Source organism: Telopea speciosissima, chromosome 6, assembly GCF_018873765.1.
Source record: "Telopea speciosissima isolate NSW1024214 ecotype Mountain lineage chromosome 6, Tspe_v1, whole genome shotgun sequence".
In the NCBI taxonomy this organism is placed as follows: domain Eukaryota; kingdom Viridiplantae; phylum Streptophyta; class Magnoliopsida; order Proteales; family Proteaceae; genus Telopea; species Telopea speciosissima.
Genome location: NC_057921.1, coordinates 62,649,944 through 62,672,552, shown reverse-complemented (window position 1 = coordinate 62,672,552; position 22,609 = coordinate 62,649,944). Strand labels below are relative to the sequence as shown.

At 38.2% G+C, this 22,609-nt stretch overlaps 2 protein-coding genes across 2 annotated transcripts; both read right to left on the bottom strand.

Moving 5' to 3' along the window:
• Window positions 1-2,845: 2,845 nt before the first annotated feature.
• On the bottom strand, window positions 2,846-13,980 carry LOC122666033 (adenine nucleotide transporter BT1, chloroplastic/mitochondrial). Its single transcript, XM_043862148.1, has 10 exons — window positions 13,780-13,980; window positions 13,311-13,443; window positions 11,768-13,085; window positions 11,502-11,620; window positions 11,267-11,391; window positions 4,697-4,796; window positions 4,375-4,452; window positions 4,089-4,172; window positions 3,356-3,441; window positions 2,846-3,023 (listed from the first exon to the last, which is right to left on the bottom strand). Exons 3-10 carry the CDS (start codon window positions 13,005-13,007, stop codon window positions 2,846-2,848), a joined length of 2,010 nt encoding a protein of 669 aa, XP_043718083.1. The 5' UTR covers window positions 13,008-13,085; window positions 13,311-13,443; window positions 13,780-13,980.
• Window positions 13,981-17,900: 3,920 nt separating this feature from the next.
• LOC122664728 (F-box/kelch-repeat protein SKIP4) lies at window positions 17,901-21,401 on the bottom strand. The gene is made up of 3 exons (XM_043860688.1): window positions 21,333-21,401; window positions 19,814-20,308; window positions 17,901-18,607 (listed from the first exon to the last, which is right to left on the bottom strand). Exons 1-3 carry the CDS (start codon window positions 21,347-21,349, stop codon window positions 18,010-18,012), a joined length of 1,110 nt encoding a protein of 369 aa, XP_043716623.1. The 5' UTR covers window positions 21,350-21,401; the 3' UTR covers window positions 17,901-18,009.
• Window positions 21,402-22,609: the final 1,208 nt, after the last annotated feature.

The following is a 22,609-nucleotide window of genomic DNA, read 5'->3' as shown; positions in this document are numbered from 1 at the left end:
AATCTTTTTCCGACGTGGTTCAGAAACCAAACGAATCGAGAGAATCCTTTTGTTTCAATCCTGTTTTTGTTGAAATTTTAGGGGTTGAATTCCATACCTTAGGGCAACGGACCTTGTGTAATTTAAGCCCTGAACCTTGATAGATTGGTGAGTTGCAGGCTCAATTTCAAACCTGGTTCTTTTCCCATCGACAGGTCAAGTTTCAAAGATATGCAGTTAAATCTCCAGCTGCTAGTTCAAAGTATTGTAGGTTGGACTCAACACACCGTTGAGTGATCGACCTTTCCCCAAATTTTAAGTCAATCCGAGTTTGTGTGATAGAGTTCAGACACCATATTCCGTCATTAACAGGTTCCTGGAATACTTTGAACCAGCAGTTAAAGATAAACTCTATCTTAACTATCCAATGTAGGAATTGGAGTTCAATTCATACAAGACTCTATCCTATCCTTAACAAGCAAGGAAATAGGTTTCAAGTTTCTTGATATTTTTTTTTATTTATTTATTTCTGATATCAAAGGATTTCTAGTGCAGGTCATGAATCTTTTTCCACCGCCATAGTTATGATACCCATCATACATGTTCAATGTACTTTTTTATTTTTCAAAATAGCCAAATTGGTTTGTAATTTGAATACATGCCAGAATTTTGTCGAATTTCCATCATATTTTTACTGTGGTCTGACTGCAGGACGTGGTAAGTTGAATTTTATTTTATTTTTATATGTAAGCTATCCACCACATACTGCTACATGTGAGTTTCTGTAATCAGTGACATCAAATATGATCTAGTTGAAGCTATTATAAACTTGACTTCATCAAATCTCCTCCCTTGATCTAAAACATAACACACCTTCATGGGGGGCACAATTTTTTTTTTTTATTAAAATCCAAAGATAACTAAGTAAGAAAAAATAGTCTACAACATTGTTCTTACATACCTCATGGAGAGCACCATTAGTAGTTCTATAAAGTATGAACTTACTTCTCATTGCATATCAATGACTGTACTTCCTTCAGCTTTCGTGATTTGATGGACCTGATGTTGCATGGAGCTTATATTTTTGCTTTGGTAAGTCTGCTACTCCCCTGCCCTCTTTTTTATGTTTTGCTTCTTGAGGAGTGGATGGCAGCAGGGAAGTATTCTAAAAACTTTAGCTGACTCACCTGTGGATCTATTTTGGAAATATAAAAATGACTCGGTGACCATGATGAATTGATGATGATATAGGATTTTTTAAACACAGTCGGAAGAATTGGCCGAATACAAGGCAATGATGCTCTTTTAGATTACAAATTCTATATTGATGAGAGTATACCATTCTCACTACTGCATTTTACTTTACCATTAGTTAGTTTTGATTTGGTTTAGATGGGGACTAGTCTCCTCAATGGTAAAGATGTAAACGGATCATATATGGATTGGATGCGACTTGTTACAGATTTCCCTGAATAGATATTGATGTAAATTGAATATGGATTTTTGACTATCCATTTACATCCTTGACTTATGTGACCTAGACCTCAGCAGTAAAAATGTAAAAACGGATTGTATATTAATTTTTTCCTCATTCTCTGAACTTGTAGAATCTTCAAGAACCCTCAGCTACATGATTTTGAAGAAGTCAACAACAATCTTGTTTTGACCATCTCTAAGTTACATTTTCATTTTTATCCATTTCACTCTGTCTAGAATTCACCGGCTCAAAAAAACAGAGTTTCCCCTTTTTCTTCAATAGATAACATTATAAGTGTATTTGCAACATAGGCAAAGAGTCTAATGGAAGCCAGACGAATCACTCTATGTTTCTGATAAATATTATGTTACAGATGTAGTGGGAAAAAATTAAGCATTACATTAATTGCTACTTTGTTACAGGAAAATTATAACATAAGGTCATTAGAAATAGCTATAATTGCAACATCTTCCAGAAAATCTCGACCCCTTAGAAGTTAGTAGTGAACCAAGCGCACATCACCATATTGAGGCGAATTTTGGCATCATTCTCGTGAGCCTTTGATGAGTTTCCAAGCCATTGTGCCGCCATTATGGCTTCTGCAAAGCTACAAGTAAGGGGCAATTAATATATGGGAATAGTACATAAAAGTTGGAACATCATTAAATTTCAATTGGAATCACTTAAATATTTGGTTTTCACCAAAACCAAGATATTTCAGTTATATAACATGGCCCTTCAAATATTGTTTACCAGTGAAATCAATCAATTTCAGAGAATCATTGAAGGGTCATTCGAAGAAAACAAGTTCAGTAATATTAAAGCAGCAAGAGGTACTTATAGGATCTTAAATGGAGAGGATGCTTAGCCACACCGTCCTCTGTTGTAAAACAAAGCACCAAGTCGTAGGAAAGGATGGAAGCAATGTTCCAAGCTAAAGCAGACCAAAACATATATCCCTGCCCAGAATAATTAAAAAAAACTTTATAGAACCAAGGAATTTGTATAACCAAATCATTTATTTAAATGTGATCCAAATACAAAGGAATTCTATTTTGTCTAAGGAGAAAAGTTAAAACAAGACGACCGGGGATACAACAAAAGAATGGAGATGACATAGACAAAGAGAGGCAATTGTTGCCTTTTGAGCCAAATAATGAATTAAGGTTCTGGATTGTTAAAAAAATTGTAAACAATAACACAGAAACTAACCCAATTGCAGGACATAAAAACATGCTTCAGCACCTCATATTTGAGAATTGCAGTTGCCTGTCCATCCTCAACCAATGGCTCCACAGCAACACTTTTTTCTGTGTAAGCACAAATCCTCTGATTTATTGAAGCCCATTCTTGAAAAGATAATACCTCCAGACACCTTCTCTAGATGCGTCATGAATGGAAACTTTGTGGTGATGGTTTCAAGTCAACATCCGAAGTTGGTTTACTCTGGACAGTTTGAATGTGTAGTTGCTGTACCTCCAAAGCAAATATTCTTTTCAAAAATTCATATGATGCAAAGAACAGCGCTCCTTGAGAGATATACATAACCAATCTCGGAGTAAGTCCCCTGATATCAAACATAAGAATAAACATTAACCAAAAGGAGTACATGAGCAAATTAAAATAGTTGACAAACATGATTAGCAACCAACCAGAAATATAAAAAAGGGTATGTATTAGAATCATTACAACAACCAGAACCTGTGACTTCTAATACATACCCTTAGCCTAGATTCCCTGTTGTTTTACAACTATCATATTCTAATACTCCCTCATTTTCTGTTAGTTACATCATTAGTTCAGACCACACAAATCCAAGGTCAGCCAATGACTAGTCCACAATGGTAAAACCTTTACACTATTTTGAGAACACTGCACAAAACTATGTAGTCCCCATACCTGTAGAGACCTCCCAGCCCCTCATGCTTCGCTATCTCCTGAAGGGCATGAAGGACACCATCATATTGTCTTAGAGATCCAGGGATCTGTTCAGCAACCAACCAGAAATATAAAAAAGGGCCCCACATAAAACAACCCAAATTTCAACATATTACTGATCTATAAGATATGGGCAGTAGAAGTACAGCAATTGTATAAAAGGAACTTTTCAATCAAGAACCATAATTACAAAGAGCATACAAAGAAGGCAGCATATTTAAACTTCAAGGATGTCTCTATTATTCAGAATGCAGAAAGGTAAAAGTGCTGCTAAAGTGCAGAAACAGAAGAATCACCTCAAACAACAACCTTAAAATGAGGTCAATAAATAAGAGTTCGCCATATAACACTTGACGAGGGTTTTTTATCCATATTTGGGGTATAATTGCCATACTTTACCAGCAAAGCACAGTGATAGGACCAGCACCCCACATTGGCAGGACCAGCACTGAATAATGGCCTTACCAGCAAAGTACAGTAGTAAAGAAAGTCACAATTGAAGATAAATTGCATAGAACTATTCCAAGCAGGCTAGTCAAAACATAAAACTCTAAAATGAATATTTAAAGGCTATTCAATGATTATTTGAAGGGGGGGAAACATATAAAGTTGGGCATCTTTGTTTGATATCAATTCAAGTTTCACCAAAGAGAATGTAGGATCACTCAAATCCACAAACAAATGTAATACACACCTGTGTCTGCAGTCTAGTTTTCACAACATCAAAAGGAGTGGTGAATAATGCTGCAGCAGATCCAGCTAGTCCACCGCAAACTAGCTGCCAAGAAGGGGTGAACATCATCAACAGATACTATGTGCCAATGTGAAAGAAAGAGTTAACCTTAATACACAACATATGGTGGGAGCCTTACTGATAATTAGAGGTTATGCTAAATAAGCAACAATAAGGATTAAACTAGAATATAGACAAAGTGAGAGAGAGAGAGAATGCTACAGTAAGTAAGCTAAGCAAAGCAAACCGTTTGCAATGCATCAGGTTGAGCATTAGGTTTGGCTGATGACAGCATCGACTCCTTCAGTTTTTCATAGGTGTAGAACTGCAACCAAAGCAAAACAAAGCATTCTAGAATTTTATGGGAAAATAATAAACCAAGGTTAAAATATAAGGAGTAAAAAGTAACGAATTAAGCTGGAAATGAATCTAATTCTCAAGAACAAGCCTTATTCTCTATAATACATAATAACATAAAACCATTTAGTTGGGACAAACTTCTATTGAGTTGACTAGGTGGTTGGAATTCTATGCACAAAAGACAATTCAAATATATAAAAAACTCATACCTTGATGATTGAGTGTGGGATGTTCCTACAAAGAACAGCACCCCACCCAGCATATAAAGACCGCAAACCACCACTTTTAAGAATTTGAACAAAGGCATCCCTGCAAAGACAATTTTGTTTCCGAGTCTTCTTATTAAAGTAGCTCTTCTTTTACAAATTCAAAGTAGAATTTCATCAATAGCAAGCCCCAACAGCTTTTAAGGCACAAAAGGGTGGCACCTCAGGCCCAAAAAAGTCGTGCCCCTTTGCATTAAAAGCACGATGATGAAGGGGAAATACCATATGAACACTTCCATTTGAAGGCATATCAAACAAAACACACATACTAGTTGTCATTGAGGAATCTAAAGTAAGAAACAAAATGTTGATAATTACATAAGGAAATGTGATGCAGATAAATCACATAAATGGGATTATTTTAGTAGAAATAAACATTGGGTTGGGTTCTACACATGTTGAGCTTTTGGTCCAATGGAATTTTAATGTAATAGGCCACTTAATGGGTTTAAAATATGGGTAGGAGGACTGAATACGGAATTTATTAACTATTTTATTAGTTAGTCTAGTTAGTCATATTCTTTTTTTTTTTAATTGTTATTAAAGTGTTTTAATTGGGCCGAATTACGTCTCTATAAGTCCAACCTTGTTGCAAGTTGTTTTCTTCATTATTTTTTTGTAGTATCCTAGTCAGTTAAGACCACCTCCAAGGTAAGCTATTGGCTGGAGGAGTTTTGGCCTAGTTTTGAGTCCTGATTGAGTTTTTTATATAAGTTTGTAAAGGGCTACTGTCACGCCCCCATTCCAACAAGGAATAAAATACAATAAAGGGGTGACTAGGACGACACATGTCATCCCAATAAGCTACCAAGATCACAAATGCAGTGTCCCGATACACAGTCATTAACTAACATTGCTACACATTAATATCAGAGTGCGGTGGATAAGGAATATTATATTCCAAAGATCAAGAAATACAAGCGAAAGCGTTTACTATAAAAGTTACATCATGTTTAAACTACTGAGTGATAGATATAGTTAATAGTTTCCATCTTGAGCCAACCACGAGGTAACTACACAAAACTTTAAGTAAGATAGATAATGTTATTACAAGGCTCAAGGCCCCAAAAGATAAAATATAAAAGGACCAAGTCCCAACCATCAGTATGCCCCGAAGGCACAGTCATCACAAGGACATCCATCGTAGTGATCCTCAGTCACCGCCTCTAGATCCTCAGTACCGATGTCATCGTAATCTGAGGACTGTACCTCGAGACCAGCGAGATAACCATCACCTGCATCAACATCTAAAAAGGTGCGCACAAGGGGGGGTTAGCTCCACTGAGCTAGTGAGAGAGAAAAGGGGAATGCACAAACAACAACCACATAGTTAGCATTGGTTCATGATGCATGCACATGTTAGATTCATTTTTCCACCTAGCACATAAACTAAGTCAATAGTGTATGCTACTTGTGACAACTCGAGAGTCACTGTGGGTCACTTATCTTATCGCCACAATGAAACCTCAATTGTCACTAGGGGGCCTACGCCGGTCGAAACCACCAAAACCACCCAGTAGCAGACCCCGATAACCATTACTACCATGACTGGCCTCTCTCACGCTCCACAGAATCCGGAGCTCTAGTTTCCCAACACCTAAACCCCTGTTGGTAAGGGTCGTAGCATAAAGGAACAAAGATCCTAGCCACAGATATAATACATGCAAGTCCTATCGTCCTGAGAGATATTCCGGGTGCATCAACGTCCCATTCCATCTATCACCCGGGTACCAACACGGCACGGCACATACAGGGCGCATACAGACCAATATGACAGGCAATAGAAAGTAATATAAACATAACTGGGGTTACGGCACCAGTGCTTCCCGGCACCGTCACCGTCACCCGATACAAGAAAGAAAACATTACACAATCACATTCACATCAATCAATCAAGATTTATATAATGCAAGTATGCAATATGCTTGATAATGATGCCAATAACATAATAATAAATAATAGTATATTCAAACACAACCAGTTACCCAAAACCCACTCACCTTTGTTAAGATCTATTTGCTCGAAGGACTGCCGGTCCTCAAAAGCACTCCAATACGCGTCGACGGACAAGTTGTTAAAGCCTAGGGTTAAATAAATCAAACACAAACATTAATAGCTATGTAAATGCCTATGGAGTCCAGGGGTACCCTTGGTTTAAGTTTTAAACCAAGGCCAGACTCAAATCTGGAAAGACAATAGCAGTGGTCGATTGGTACTAGTCCATCCAATGGACCAGTAGGGCTGCAGCAGCAAAATCAAGGAAGGATTCATGGTCTCACACCAAGGGGGTCCCCAGGTACTGTTCTAAGTAATTCCCTATGTTAAGGTCAGGTTTTTCAATCAAGGTTTGTACTGGTTGATTGGACTGGTCTATCCAATGGACCAGTGGCAATCAACCCAAAGTTCAAAATACGAGAACAGGACTGGAATGGTATGGTTCACAACATGGATCACACAAATGACTCTTAGCAAGATGTTCCAGAGCTTGGGGTAGGTCAAAGGCAACACAAGTCCAAGATCCCTTAGTGGTCAATTGGTACTGGTCATCCAATGGACCAGTAGGATCACAGCTGCAAAAATTGAAGAGGGTTTTATGGGTTCAACATAAAAGGCCTAGTACAAGGTTTTACAGGCCATGGGCTGACCAAGCTTGCATTTGGGCAAGGTTGCTGGTAGTGGTCAATTGGTACTATGGACCAGTGGCAATCGACCAGCACCTGTACAGCCCGAAAAAAGATGTTTTCAGAGGATTGGGCTTGTTTCTACTAACCCAAAGCTGGGATTTATGATCAAGGAACACAAGTAAATCATATGTAAGCTAGATTTCATGATGGGATGAGAAGATTAAACATGCATGGGTAGGAATTAGTTTTATCTTACATGTTTAATTAGACATTTTCATGGCTGTAACTAACATACATGATAGGTTCAAGTTCTGGAAATTAAAGAGAGCAAACAAAAGAGGTTTTGGACTTGCATACATGGGGGTTTGGGGTTCTAACTATGGGATTCATATGTAGGGAGCATGAGCTGCCACTACCATTCAAAATATCATTTTAACATCTGAATAATGATGTGTTTTATGTTCTGGAACCTTAAAGAAAAGAATTTACAGCAAGAGATTGGGTTGCATAATCATGGGTTTGGGTTCCTAAGCTCATACATATGAAGGATTTAACATGGAGGCCAAAAGATTGGTAAATCTATGGTTTAAACTTCAGAAGAGATGCAAAACAGAACCAGCAAGAGTTCAAGAGAGGGGAAAATCATGGGGTTAGGGTATTACCTTGATGATTTCAAGCACAAAGGAGGAATCAAAGCTCTCTTCCTTCCTATCCTCTTCTTCTTCTCCTTCTTTCTCTTCTCTTTTCTCTCCTCTCCCTCCAACGAAATGAATAGGGTTGTAATTCTGGAGTTAAGATGGTTTATATATGGATATAAGACCTAGGGTCTGTTTGGCTAGGTTAATTTTTAAGAAAAACTCATTTTTTAGCCTATTCCTAAACACTTAAGCCTATAAGTGGCCCCCACATGGTCACATTGCCGGGGCAATATTCCCACGGGTCAAATTAGGTGCGGGGAGATGATTCGGGGTGCGAGACACTGGGCCCCACACACCGGGTGTGAACTTTACACAAGACAATAGCACTGGTCTATCAAAGTGGTTGATCCGGATTGACCAGTGGCAAAACAGCAGTAAAAATTTGGGTTTCAAGTGGAATTCCAGATCACCTAAAGGCAAAATTGGAAAATGGTTTCTTCTAATAAAATTTAACTCTATGAATCTAGTTTCTAACAAAATTGGAATCAAAGCAAATGATGTTCAGAAGAAGAAGTTATGCCATTTTAATTAAACAAGAGTCAATCTGCCAGAGTAGCAGAATTTGACCAGCGGACTTACGTCCTTATCTCAACCCTTCTGTCAAAGCTCCACAGGCTAGCCCGGACCTTTAGAACTACAAGAGGGTAGTAACAAGTAGTAAATAGGGTCAGTAGCTTACCCCTCGCCTGTCACGGTGTGTCCTCCGTGAACCCAAAGAGTTTCCTTACAGCAATGCTTACTTCATCGAGAAACGAAGTGTCGATATGGCACGACATGGGGTGTTCCCTCCGGTACTCTTCACTCTTAGGGCTTGTACTGGGAGGATAGTCGGTGAAGTCGCCGTCGACGAATTTCCCCCACTCCCGGTTGAGAAACCTCTCCTCGACGGGCAAACCCGTGTCAAAGTCAATGATCTTGTAGCTGGGTTTGACCATCATCGAGAACAGCTCACCAGCATACATGGCAGCACCATCTACACGTCACGAGGTTAGAGATAAACCATTAGAATCTCGGGTGCGGATGTAACAGCTACAGCCTTGAACAGAGCACAAGAATTTGATGAGTAGAAGTTGGCTTGTTGCCTTCAGTTCTGTGGTGATTCAAAATGCTCCCTGCTGTGGTAATTCAATAGGACCCCTGGTGGTGATTCTAAGGCTGGGGTATCGATGGTGACCTAAACTCTGCAGATCAGGTGGTAATTCCTGATCGTATATTTTCTATCTTTTCTTTTATTTCTTTTCTTAACCACAATTGCATATCAGTTTCAGTTCCTGTATAAGAGGCATAATATTTCTGTTATCAAATTCTCTGGTTTTCTGGGTTTTAAGAATCCTAGCCTCAGAAAGATTTTCTCATTACCTCAAATATGTCGGTCAGATTCAAATCATATTTTACAGACTCGATCTACTACTTGTTTTGTTCATTCGACTGGATTTCAAGCTGATCAGAATTGTTTAAATCGAGTTATCCAGTTTTCTCTCAAACTTAGTTCTATCTTATACCAGTGATCCTGTCGCAAGCTGATCTCCCACCAGATTTCACTGCTTCAGGATTAGCATTGCATTCGAATGTAAATGCAAAACAAAAATGAGATATTGGAGTAAGACAAAACTCTTTTCGCCTAGTCTTCTATATGGTTTGATCTCAAAATATATAAAAAATATATTGTTTAAAAAATTATACAGATAAAGGATCTGTTTTGACATGAAATGGATATATCCTTTATATCCCAAATGACATTCAATAATTCAGCTATTCTCAAGTTGATTTCTATTTATCAGAAGCTCCAACATGTATGGTAGAGCATGAATCATTAAGTCTCTTTAACTACATAAGTACTTATTTGCTAATATGATTCAATTATCTAATATAGATGCATGGGTGTCTCCAATATTAGTTTTCCATATTGCAGATTTAATCATGCAGTTACTGCTGAAATGTTCTTTTGTACATCCAAGTTATTTAGATAATCAACTAAGAGAGATACTTCCTAGTCTCTTTTCTTTGTTTATTTATATTTTATTGATGAGGATTTATTGAAAAGGTTATGTTTCTGACAAAGACAGGAATGACAATATCCAAGTTACATACCTGTTGGTTCCCAATCCTTCAAACATAGCAAATAAAGTTACATAGAATGATTTTCAAATCAAATTTCATCACATAATAAATCATTTGCTAGTCAACATGACCAGAAGTGATACATATTTTCAATAAAAATTTCCCTCCTTTTTTGGATCGAACTCTCCTCTCACCATAAGGGAAACTCGATCCAGGTATCAGCCCTATGTGACCATCCTAAACCCTAGATTCCCTCATTATTCCCTTTTCAAAAACCCAAAAAACCTAAACCTAACCTGCTGCCAATTCAAGTTTACATACCTAACACCATTAAAACTTAACGAGACCTTCATTGATAGACTCCCCTACATCAACTTGATCAAACCCTGCCATCAAACCCTAACCCTAATTTCACAATTTTCACCTATTTTAACCTAGCCGAACTACCTGTTCATATCAGATCCTGGTTGTTTGGCTTCTAGTTGGTCTCCTACCAATCTAGAACTACATTTGGGACCAGCCAGTCAAATGGGTTTAACCGGATAAAATCTGGGGCAGGAGAAACACTATGGAGGTTAAATTCAGGTACAGTTTGCTATAAAGAGGCAAAAATATGGGGTTGCAATATGGCAATGTATATATATGCCTTTTTTATATTTTAAAATGTTCAGATATAAAAGTACAAGTATTTTCAGCATCTTCGGATTCAAGAAAGGATTGGAATTTTTTTAAATTGTAAATGCATCTATAATAGCTATATTATACAAGAATAATAAATTATGATCCAGCAGCTCCATGGTTAAAATATCCCCTCCAAAGAGAATGATTTGATCAAATCCACGTCTACCTAACCACTTTCTTATTTCTCCCCAGTTGTGTAAACCAGAGTTTCCAGCCTATTCTTTGGCCAGTTTCCTGCTTTGTCAATGTTTTAATTTTCAAAGCCTTTTTAACTTGCAAACCACAATTGACTGGGGAAACTGGCACAGACCAGAACCAGGGTCCTCAACAGTTCAGTCCCTGGTCCAGTTGAAAAGAATTATGATTTACAATACCATTAACTCAACCAATCAAAAGCAATTTTACATGTATGATGTTGTCAAAAAGAAGAACAAGACTAAAAGGCATACCAGCAGTTCTGGTAGTGCGAACCAACTTGCATCTGCTGCTTTATGCGCTCACTGGGGGTAAAAATAAACGAAGTCGCCACACTGGCACAACCACCAGCCATGCAATGTGCCAAAGAGTAATACTCCTTCATGAGAGAGACAAGCAGGATTTCCCAGATTTAAGCAGGCATTTTAAACTTGCTATAGCAGAAGCAAATAAGCTGCACGCAGTAGAAAATCAAAAGGAAAAAAACACCTTAGGCAAGATGGGAAGCAGGGATCCTTTAACTGATTCATATGTGAAGGTATAAACTGCAGAAATTGGTGCGGAAGAAGCAATATTGCTTGCAATTCCACGGTAGAGTCCAATTACACCTGAATAGAATCTCAACCAATTAAAAAGAACATATAAAAAATTGCTTCAGAACCATAAATATACAACTGCCTCTAACAGGCTCCAAGGACTGCCACCATGTTTCATCGACTGAAAGTCTAAACCACAGTTGTTTCAAGATATTTTACCTCTTTCAGATATAACTGATCGAACAACATGAGAGACAGATTTCTGATCTGTGCCACAAGATTGAATAACAGTTTTTATAGTATCAACTGGATGCAGACAAAGGCTAACCACTGTCCCAGCCAATGCTCCTGCAAAAGCATGTTTTTGGTTTGCAATGGCAGAAACAGGTTTCTCTTGCACTGATGAGGATAGTTCTGTCGTAGGTTCAGTCTCAAAAACTAGCTCGTTGAGTTGCCTTTTCCCATTCTCAAGCACATCATCATCAACATCAGTTTCATAATGGCACTCTTCAAATGTAGAATTACCCAAAGCACATAAGCCAATATAGTAGTCTGAGTAAAGACTGGAACTTGGAGTCCTTGAAATAGCACCATTTGCCTCTGAATTTGAACCAGCACCAAGTGAATACTCTGTAGAGAGAGACGTAAAGGACAACTTTGCATCTTCTACGGACTCTACTGTTTCAACTGGAGGAGAATCATTACATTTGGTTAACTTGGAACTAAAATCAGTACTTCCCACGCATGAGTCATCAGTAGGAACGGTGACAACTCTAAAAATGCATCCTTCGCCTGGTTTGTGGTTCTCGACTTCAGTGACATTCACAGGAAATTTTAGTCCAAGACAAGGCTTTTCACTCATCCAGCCATATATTTGTCCCAAAGCACATGAGCTTCCTACACTTGCAAACCCCTTCTTCTTCCATGACTCTTCAAGCATGTTGGAGTTACCAACCTGTAGATATTTCCAGAAAGAATGGCTATGATTTCCACCGTAGGGTTCAAACAGTGAAATCTTCTGGATCACATTTAGAAGCTCAAAGTTTGAATTCGTAACAAGTGGGGAAAAGCTACCAGAGATTGTATCAATGCAGAAGTATTTGGCATCAGCAGAAATAGAGGTTTTACTATTTCCCTCCCCACCTGGGCAACACAGTTTACTCTCTTTCCAACAAACAGAATCATTGTACTTCACATTTGCTTTAGAATGGAAAACAGAAATATGGCGAGTAGCACAATCCCATAACTGCCCAACTGCCGAAACAAACTGAGCCGTGTTCAGTATCACAGAAGGCTTGGATTCAGCTTGCTTGCTTCTTTGCCCATGAGAATCAGAATGTGAGGAGACTTTTTCTTCCTGACCAAAATCAACAAGCTCCAAGGGTGCGACCTCAAGTGTAGTCCGCCTATTTTTGATCGAAGGTTGATTTTTAGACTTTCGACAGCTATAAGCACCCATTTTTTGATAATCACTCCAAAAATAAACTTCCTTGAATAAGTATAGAGAAATCCTGAGGAGTTCTTGACTACAGGATATCTGCATCAAGTGTAAGGTTAGCAGATAAAGTCATTCCAGTTGTCAGATGATTATATCAACAACGAATGTCTTGCCTGAAAATCTACTATCATTCCATGGGAAGCAAATCGAGTTAACAGTGCAAGAGAATAGTATCGGGGACCGTAAGACAGAGACAACCTCAAAATGTAACATCTAAAACAGTGGCACATATTCACCCACTAATCCACTAACTATTGCACTCACCGCATGAACAATAAATAAATCAAATGCTCTCCATGGAATCTTTTGCGATAAGATTCCTTCTGGCTGTTGCTATCTTATCCGCCCTACTTTGTTAAGACAGAGATGCAACGAACAAATTAGCAACACCGGATATCTGCAGAGGATCAGAAAATCAAAAAATTAAATTCTCCCAAGTAGAAGATCATATCCATCACAAGCACTACATATTCCGAACCCATAAAAGCGATTATTACAAACAGAATAACGATACCAAATGCGTGCTAAACTGATTTCTGTCTTCAACATTTTTTCCCTTTTTTTAATCCCAGAGAGTTACAGTAATTGAAGCTGGTACACGACTTAACAGTTTCTACGACTGGTATCTGATGCGCATTCCTTAGAGAAATTAATCAATATATTAAGAAAGGGGAAAAATCATTTTAAATGCAGACAAAACTTCAATCGAGAATCCAGTGTTTTAATCTCTAACCTTGGGAAAGTCGATAGTTTTCGGACAAGAGATAGAATCAACATACTACCAGGCTTCATTTTCAGAATTGCAGAGTAGAACTGGAATGGAAGTTGACGAGCTTTCTAGGGTTTTTTCAAGATCAGTATAATGATGCTCGCATGAGCGAATATTCACATCCCGCCAACGTTCCTTCTATAAGTTTTTAACTGAAGTCGCATGGCGCAAACCATGCAGCTAAAAGTGAAAACAGCAGCGGGGGTTTTAAGAATGGATCGGAATCGACTGGGACTGATCCCGATTTCTACCCATCCTAATGACCGATTCACACCCAAAAACGTGAAAAAACCCTAGAAATTCCCTGCTTTGTTTCTTGAGTACCGATTCTGATCTGGATAATGACCAATTCAGTAGACGTATTTTTATCTACTCCCCTCTATTAGAGGGACTTGGGGAAATGGACATCTGCAGGAAATAGAACAGATAAAGGTCTGCAGTGTGCTAGGCTGTGCTCTGGACCTTTATCCCCTGAGGTTAGCTGACCGGTATGGTTGTGCGGTTCCTCTCATAGAGGGGGGGGGGCTGAAATGACCATTCCACCCCCTGACCGAACACACTACCCGAGTGGGGTCCATCCCCTTTTATTAGAGGCACTAGGGAAGCATACCGGGTAGGGGAACCGCAGGTGATAAAAATTCATGTGCACTCGATAGTTGAAGACACTAGTTCCTTGTATTTTTCTTTTGATAGCATTTCTTTTCAATTTATTCGCTAAAGGGCTGCAGTTTTGAAGTTCTCTAAGGTGTGGTGGATACACCCACCTCCCTTCTCGTAAACTCCTCTCCTCTTTTTGTATAAAATCTCGCTTGGTGCAAAAAACAATCATAAAAAAAAAGAACACAATCATCTTAAATCCAAATTTTGTGGCAAGACAAAGACCTGCTCACATGTCAAGTGTCAATAATTGTAGTCGGAGTATCATAAATGTTAATATATAGAAACATATTTGATTAAATTAGGCCTTGAAATTTGACATATCATTGGCAAATCATGACAACGATATCTATATGCAATGGTAAAACTAATCATATTATCTATCCACGTGGCAACATTTAAAGTTAATTGGAGGAAAATTTCTCAGTACAAGCATGTAGGTATAATCTTTCTATAAAAATGGGAACCCAAAAATATTCTGCATGGGCAAACTTGATAGCTTATCAAGGTAGCCTAAAGACTGGGACCCACTAAGGGCCCAAGAGGGCTACTCATTATTAACCTACTAATACCTACTACCATTATTGACTGGGTGGGTTGGGGGGGGTAGGGGTAGGGGTAGGGGTAGGAGTTGATCTTGTTGGAATTAAACTCGATGTGCAGCAGAATTTGAATCGGGTCAATACTTATAGTTCATGATCAAGAGTAGGGAAGAAACAATTTCAAAACAAAATTCAAGGTTACCTTAGGGTCGCAAGTGTAACTCCTCCTATAGATAATAAATATTCCTACTTGTGCAAATATGAAGATTGAAAACTTGTTCAACACTTGGATGCTTGTTCAATCATTGCAATCTTTAGAAGAACACAAAAATCACCAAAGCCTCTTGAGTTCTCAAACTCAAGTCTCACTCACTCACACACCACAAGAGAGAGGGGAGAGAGAGAAAGAGAAAAAACATGGAAAGGGGGAGGAGCACTACCACAATCGTGGAGAGGCTTGTCCCTCTCCCTTTTTATAATTTTGGAGATCCTTGGATCTCAAGAATCCCCTTCCATCTTAGCCTCGATTCAATCTTCCATTTTGGTGTTTTGTGAATCTTTTAATTTTTGCAATTCCATTTTGCTACTAAAGTGAATACATAGAATCTCAAAAGGGATACAATCTTTCTAAATTATGGCATGAGATATTTTCATAATATATTTTTCCATAATATAAAAAGATATTCAACCATAAATATTTTGTTCTCCCATATGATGTCATGTGTCAAATAAACTCTTTTATTGCACATAAGCCTTTCCACTTTCCAAATATCTCATAATGAATTTTAGGATATGTACTTTAATGCTACCAATCCCCAATTCATCATATACGTTGATCAAGATAATATGTGACTGTGATCGGACGACCGTAAAACTTCGAAATCAAAATTCAATATGTTATATATTAATTTTATATTAAAAATAAATTTATAAAACATTTTGAATAAACACTGGATCCAGATTTCTGTCTGACCAATCACCAACTTTCTCTCTCCTAGATATTCTACGTAATCGGGCAGTAGATTCCATGTTGAGAATCCTCTTTGTTTACAATGCGGGACACTGAATCCAGTGCATTGGTTTATAGTCCTAACGTACATCAACCATTGGTTTACCAAAACCCGTAACACCACACTGCAACACATGGAATCTCTCAGGTCTAAGAGCTATCGAGTGGCGGATACGTGTATCACTCACACAACCAGTAACATTACATAAGATAGTAGTATCGGATTCTTATTTATATACGTTCTCGACGTGTACCCATACCCATGCATCGAAATTTCTATTTCTCGTGACATGCGGTACAACAACCATATAAACAGGATGTCCAGTCCCATTCCCAGTCGAGACCAGTTTAAGGTTAACACTTAACACACATGGAACGACCTTATAAGCCCCAATAATATAATTAAAATGCTAATAATTAAATTCATTAATTTTATAAACGGGTTTGATGGACACATTTCCAACAGATCTCTCTCGACGTCGTGGAGTTACACCATGCTCACGGGATGGTTGTCACCACTGCACCAGGCACTTCCTCAAAGAGCATCCATGCACTACTTCTCGAGCCAACATAGAGCCTAGTATTATTCTCTCTCTCTCTTAGTGGATGCATTGTATACATAGAGGCATAGAGCCTAATATTATTCTCTCTCTCTCTCTCTCTCTCTTAGTGGATGCATTGCATCCAAAGTGGTGAATTAAAAAGTTGTAAACTTCTTTTTATTGTCTCGTAAGTTTTGACTTATCCCCAAAAGTTATTTAATGCAAAGTTAAAATTTAAAAAATTGAAAATCATTTGTTTATAAAAAAAATTGAAAATTGTTTAATACAATATTTATGTGAAATGCCCCCGGCAACACATCATCACACAAGAATGTATTATTTTAAAAGGATGAAGAGGTTACAACTTCTTTTTCACCAAACTTGATTAAAAGATTTTTTTATTATTTATTGTTTTTCTAATTCTAACCTAGGATGCCCTAAAGCCACACAATTATAAATGGGCTGCCATTGAACTTCTTTTGAGGGTTTATATAGGATTGAGATGCACGTTGCAGTCTCCACATAGTGACTATTTTGCTGCTGCAGACCCCTTTTTTCTTTTTCTTTTTTGGGTAATAGAGAGCTTACTGCAGACCCATTAGATGTTCCTCAATCATCTTTTTTCCTGGTTAAAATTACGAGATTATACACACCCAAGAGTCCCTTGATGCATATCGAATCACATCTTTCCTAACACCAAACCAACCCCCTCCCCCCCCCCACCCAACCAAAAAAAACAAAAAAAATCAACATTTTTTTCACCTGCTTTGGTGGTTGTCTGAATTTTACATGATTTAAAACTGCATATATTGACTCCAGAATATTTGCAAGAAACTGAACCAGATTCGAGTCTTTAGACAGTACAGCATAACATATTCCCTCTCAGAGAGAGAGAGAGAGAGAGGCCAATCTCCAAGATCCGAATTTTACATGATTTAAAACTGCATATATTGACTCCAGAATCTTTGCAAGAAACTGAACCAGATTCGAGTCTTTAGACAGTACAGCATAACATATTCCCTCTCAGAGAGAGAGAGAGAGAGAGAGGCCAATCTCCAAGATCCTGTTTCAAGGGCTGATATTGCCTAGATCTACCAATCAGATCCAAATGATTGCGATTGCTCAGATCTAAGATTTAGATTTTAATAGAAGGTAATAACAAATTGCTACAAATAATATTTCAATTTTTACAAATAGGGAATAAACTAATGGAAGATCGATGGAAATTGTGGAGACAAAATAAGGAAGAGAGAGAGAGAGAGAGATCACCTGCAACAATTTGAGGAGATTTAAGAAAAGTTACAATGTTGGATAGATGACCATTTCCACAACACAGAAAACAATTATTTAATTTATATCATTTGCTTAGAAAATAAGTACATACACAGCATTTCAAGTAAGACGATCAAGTCACTAGTTTTAGCTTATAAGGGTGGAAAGGATTTCATATTGAGAGGACTTTACAACTAATTACATCATCATCAGAATCTAGTTTGGGAACTGAAGAACTTACCATCACCCCTCCCACATTCCCAGCCTTTGCCAAGTCGAGCACCACGGTGCTAAGCCCCTTCCCTACTACAAAAATTCTCTTCCCAATGGCAACAAGTCTACAAGGTGGCCTTGTCAGCAATGGTGACAGCCTGCCAACTAATACCCAATCCCTACTCTTTGGCTGCCACATCATCAACCTCGTTCCTGAATTCTGATCCAGCACATAAAGAGTGCCATCTACAACAACAGCAGGACCATGCCAGCCTGACACCAGATCTTCATCCACATTTTGCCATGCGCTGCTTGTTGGTTTGTACCCAAGCGCGGGAATGTGTTGGGATATCGTAGACACAGCACCGCGGATGTAAATTTTTCCGTCCAAAACTACAGACTCCTGGATATCAGGGAAAATATTTGGGTCCACGTGGGTCGTCCCACTGTTGGTAGATGGGTCATAAGTATCCCATGAGCACTGATCACTTGAACTCAATGTTACGCCTCCAATTGCATAGAGTTTCTCATTCAAAGCTTCACAAGCAAAGTAGCACCTGAAATTATTGAAACACAATTAGAACTCCCAAACTTACCAATCTACTCCCAGATTTTAATCCTTTTGTTGAAAAGGAATAAGACAATCATGTACTCCCTCCGTCCCACAAAAACAATCCTGTTTGAGGTTTTTCACTGTCCCAAAATGTTTGTCCATTTTAAGAACCAGGATATGTAGTGTTGTTGGTTTCCCCATAATTCATCTATTTAATTATCCACGCATTTATTATACTCACTCGTCATAATTGTTTCCCTCCATTACATAATCCAGACTAATATGAGTAATGTTGGAAATAAGGTTTGAATAAGAGAGTGACTAATGCATTAAAAACAAACTCCTTAAAATGTGGGTTTTTCAAACAAGAGCCTTTTTGGGACAGAGGGAGTAACTCTGCAACAAGCTAAAAGTTTCACTATATACAGCCACCCAATTGGCAGGCACTCCCTGGATGGCCCCACGAAACAAGCATTAAGGCTAGTATAGCCATATGATAAAGATGGCCCAGAAATGGGCGTACCCAGTGCATGAGGTTCCCGCCATGGTAGGGTCCGGAGAGGGTCATAATGTACGCAGCCTTACCCCTGCTTTCGCAGAGAGGCTGTTTCCAGATAAAGGTAGCCCAGAAATGGTCAGTTGGAAATACTAGATTATAAGGAACAAGAAACTAGACTCTCATACACCCTAATTTACTAAATAAAGAGAGAAGGATAATAGAACATATTTCTGATAAGGTGCCATCCCTTGACTATGCTAGATGAGGGGGGCAAATGTCCAAGGAGTAACATCCACCATTTAGGTGGTCCTAAGAAGGATTTTCGAAGGCACCCACCACCACCCCCACCCCCCCAACCCAAAAAAAGAAAAAAAGGGAGAGAGAGAAAACAGGCAACAGCAACAAAATAAGAGAACAACACAAGGGAGAATAGTTATTTCCAGACTCTCTCCATCCATACATGAGCTCTCTCTTTCACAATATTTTCAGGAGATTTTAACTTGTATCCACATACAATATTATAACAGCACAGCAACAACACGGTAATGAGAGCAATTTTCTCATGTAGGATAACTCACTGTAGGTTAGAGAAATTAACCAACATAGACCAATCGTAGATTACCAACACAAGAGCTCTTTCAATAGGCTGGCTTCAATTGGTGCAGGGAAAAAATTAATTATAATTGAAATCATGCATGTTGAGGAGGCTACCTTGCAGTTGACAGGGAAGCAGCTTCATCCCAAGTATTCTTGGAAGCATCATAGCAATATACATCACGGTTGGCATCTTCAGACCAACTGCAGCCACCCAGTAGGTAGAACTTTTTCCCTAAAACTTCAAAAGCCATGCCTTTTCTCTTCAAGCACCGTGGTGGTAAGCCTTGGATGAGCTTCCAGCACCGCGGTGATGAGTTGGGATCCAAAACATAACAACAAATTTGATCAGATTTGTCTCTACACAATGCATAAATCCATGTCTCCTCTAGATTATGCTTTTGTCTGTAAGAATACCACTCCTCACTGCACACCAATTCCCTCCACCTCTTTGAAACACACTTAAGCATCATGTGGTATCTCCGGGGAACTCTTGCTAAGCAGAAAAGAGCAATGTCATCTGGAAGCCCACATATAAGTGGTGCATGATTTTCTGTCATATCTGTGGAGGACTCAGGTTCCTGTTCCAGATGTTCCATCATAATGCAGTAACTAATAAGGTCTCAAAACAAGAAAACAAAGCAAGAAATGAGAAACTTAACTGATGCGATCTAACATATGAACAAATCATAAAAAAGATATTTATTGAAGTACATGCAGACAATTTGCGCAGCAAAGATCCGGGTTTGATTGAACATCTTTCGGAAAACATCCAAAATAATTGAGCTTCCTACTCACACAATGTTGGTTCTAGAGAACTTGAGTTTAAAGACCAGGTATGAACTTAATAATTCAAACTCCCCCATAACTCCCCCATAAGATTCAGAAAGAAGTAAATTATCTTCTCTATCATTTCTTTTTGCTCCTTGTTGAAATAAATTTCTCAGAGAGTTAAATATAGAGAGGTGAAAGCCATAGATTTGGGTATATAATCGAAATCCAAGCTACTTACAATCAGGAAACAGAATACAACACAAAACTGAACAAGAGAAATTTTAATGCAAAAGTAAACGGTTTTTACTAAAACAGTGCGATTGCTATGTTGGAGACTTTGGGTTATTACATTCAGAAATTACTAATTACAATGTAGAAACTGGGCACCAGACAAGACGCACTGATCAAAAAAGCATTTGAACAAAAAAATTAGGAATTTCAGAACCGTTACCTTTACAGTGAAATTTCAACACTACCAACAAAGCGACGGCAGAATCAATCAAAACAATCTAATTACTGTTTCACCTCAGAGGAGAGAGAGAGCGGGTGCACAATTGGGTCCTGAAAACGCTGATTTATTCTTTTGACAGTCAAGTATTTAATTCCTCCGACTAAATGCACAATTTGAACAAAGGTCTTTCAGATCTATCCGAAGGTATTCATTAATTTTTTTTTTTCGATATCTCAGTTACAAAAAATGAGCACCACTTGGGACTTGGAACTCCAGTTTGATTCATGGAACCATGAACTACAACAGATACGATTTGCAGGAAAAATAAATAAGAACCAATTAAGTGGAACAATTAACCGCAGATTTCTTATAAAACGAAATGGTTTAAAATCTGGATAAAAAAAAACTTACTTCGAAATCTTCTGCATTCGTTCAAGTTGAAATTCTACATTCGCCGATGGGAGGTTTCGGAAGAAAGGTACTTGATCATCCTCGTTGCTTCAACCAAAATGTAAAGGGCTTTTTACAAATGTCCCCCTTTTTTTTTTGGTAAACCAAATGTCCCTGAAAATGTTCATTTGTTCAAATGTCCCTCTACAACTTTTCTAATTGCAAATTATCCTTTACTTTCAAAACAGTATAGCACTTTGATCCAGTCCCTTAGTCTGGACGTTAGAGATTAGTTTTATGAGATTTAATGACTAAAATGCCCTTGTGATAAAAATCAATCAAAATTAAATAGTTAAGTGATCAAACTGCCCTCGTCTTCCCCAAATAGTTTAGGGTTTGAAACTGAAATTTTTTTCTCCAAATCATTTAGGGTTTGAACCTATCTGAAAAGCAAGAGATCAAATTAAGCATAGGTTTTAATCAACACAATTGATTAAATTTTTTTTGTAAATAAACATAAATCCATTCTGATTTAGTTTCAATGGAGGGTTTGAACCCATCTGTGGTGGCTGATCGTAGTTGTTCCACCAGGTTCCCTCCCCTGCGTTAAACGCAGGGCGAGCAAATAAAGTCATGAAGAGAGAGAGAGCAAATGCCATGACTATATATATTGTGGTCTAGAGGAGTGTAAGAAAATTATGGAAAATGCCATCCAGCATCTGCACAGCTCAAACGACATTTTCAGAATATTTTCCATTATCCCCATTTGGTGTTACGGTATGTTCAAATGACTTTACTATCCTCGTTGGAAAACCTGGAGTCTAGAGAGCAATTCCAAAATGAGAGAGAAGGAAGAAGGGTATAATGGGAAAGGTTGGGGTAGCTTCTGTTGGAGGATGGCAGAAAAGGTAATAAAAATTGAGGAAAGGAGAACTTATATCAGTTGGAGTTTGGAGGGAACAAAACGTGGGAGCGATGTATATGGGCAGAGAAATCAGGAGTGAGTTGGCGGAGAGAACCTGTGGTTGGCGACAACATCGTTTAGGGTTTGAACCCATCTGTGTTTAATCTGATTTCTTGCTTTCCATGGGTTCAAACCCTAAACGATTTGGGAAAAAAAATTTCAGTTTCAAATCCTAAATTATTTGGTGAAGATGAGGGCAATTTGGTCGCATTATTCTTTAATTTTGGTTGGTTTTTATGATAAGGGCATTTTAGTCATTAAATTTCTTAAAACTAACCTCTAACATTCTAGATTAACGAACTGAACCAAAGTGTTACAGTATTTTAAAAGTAGG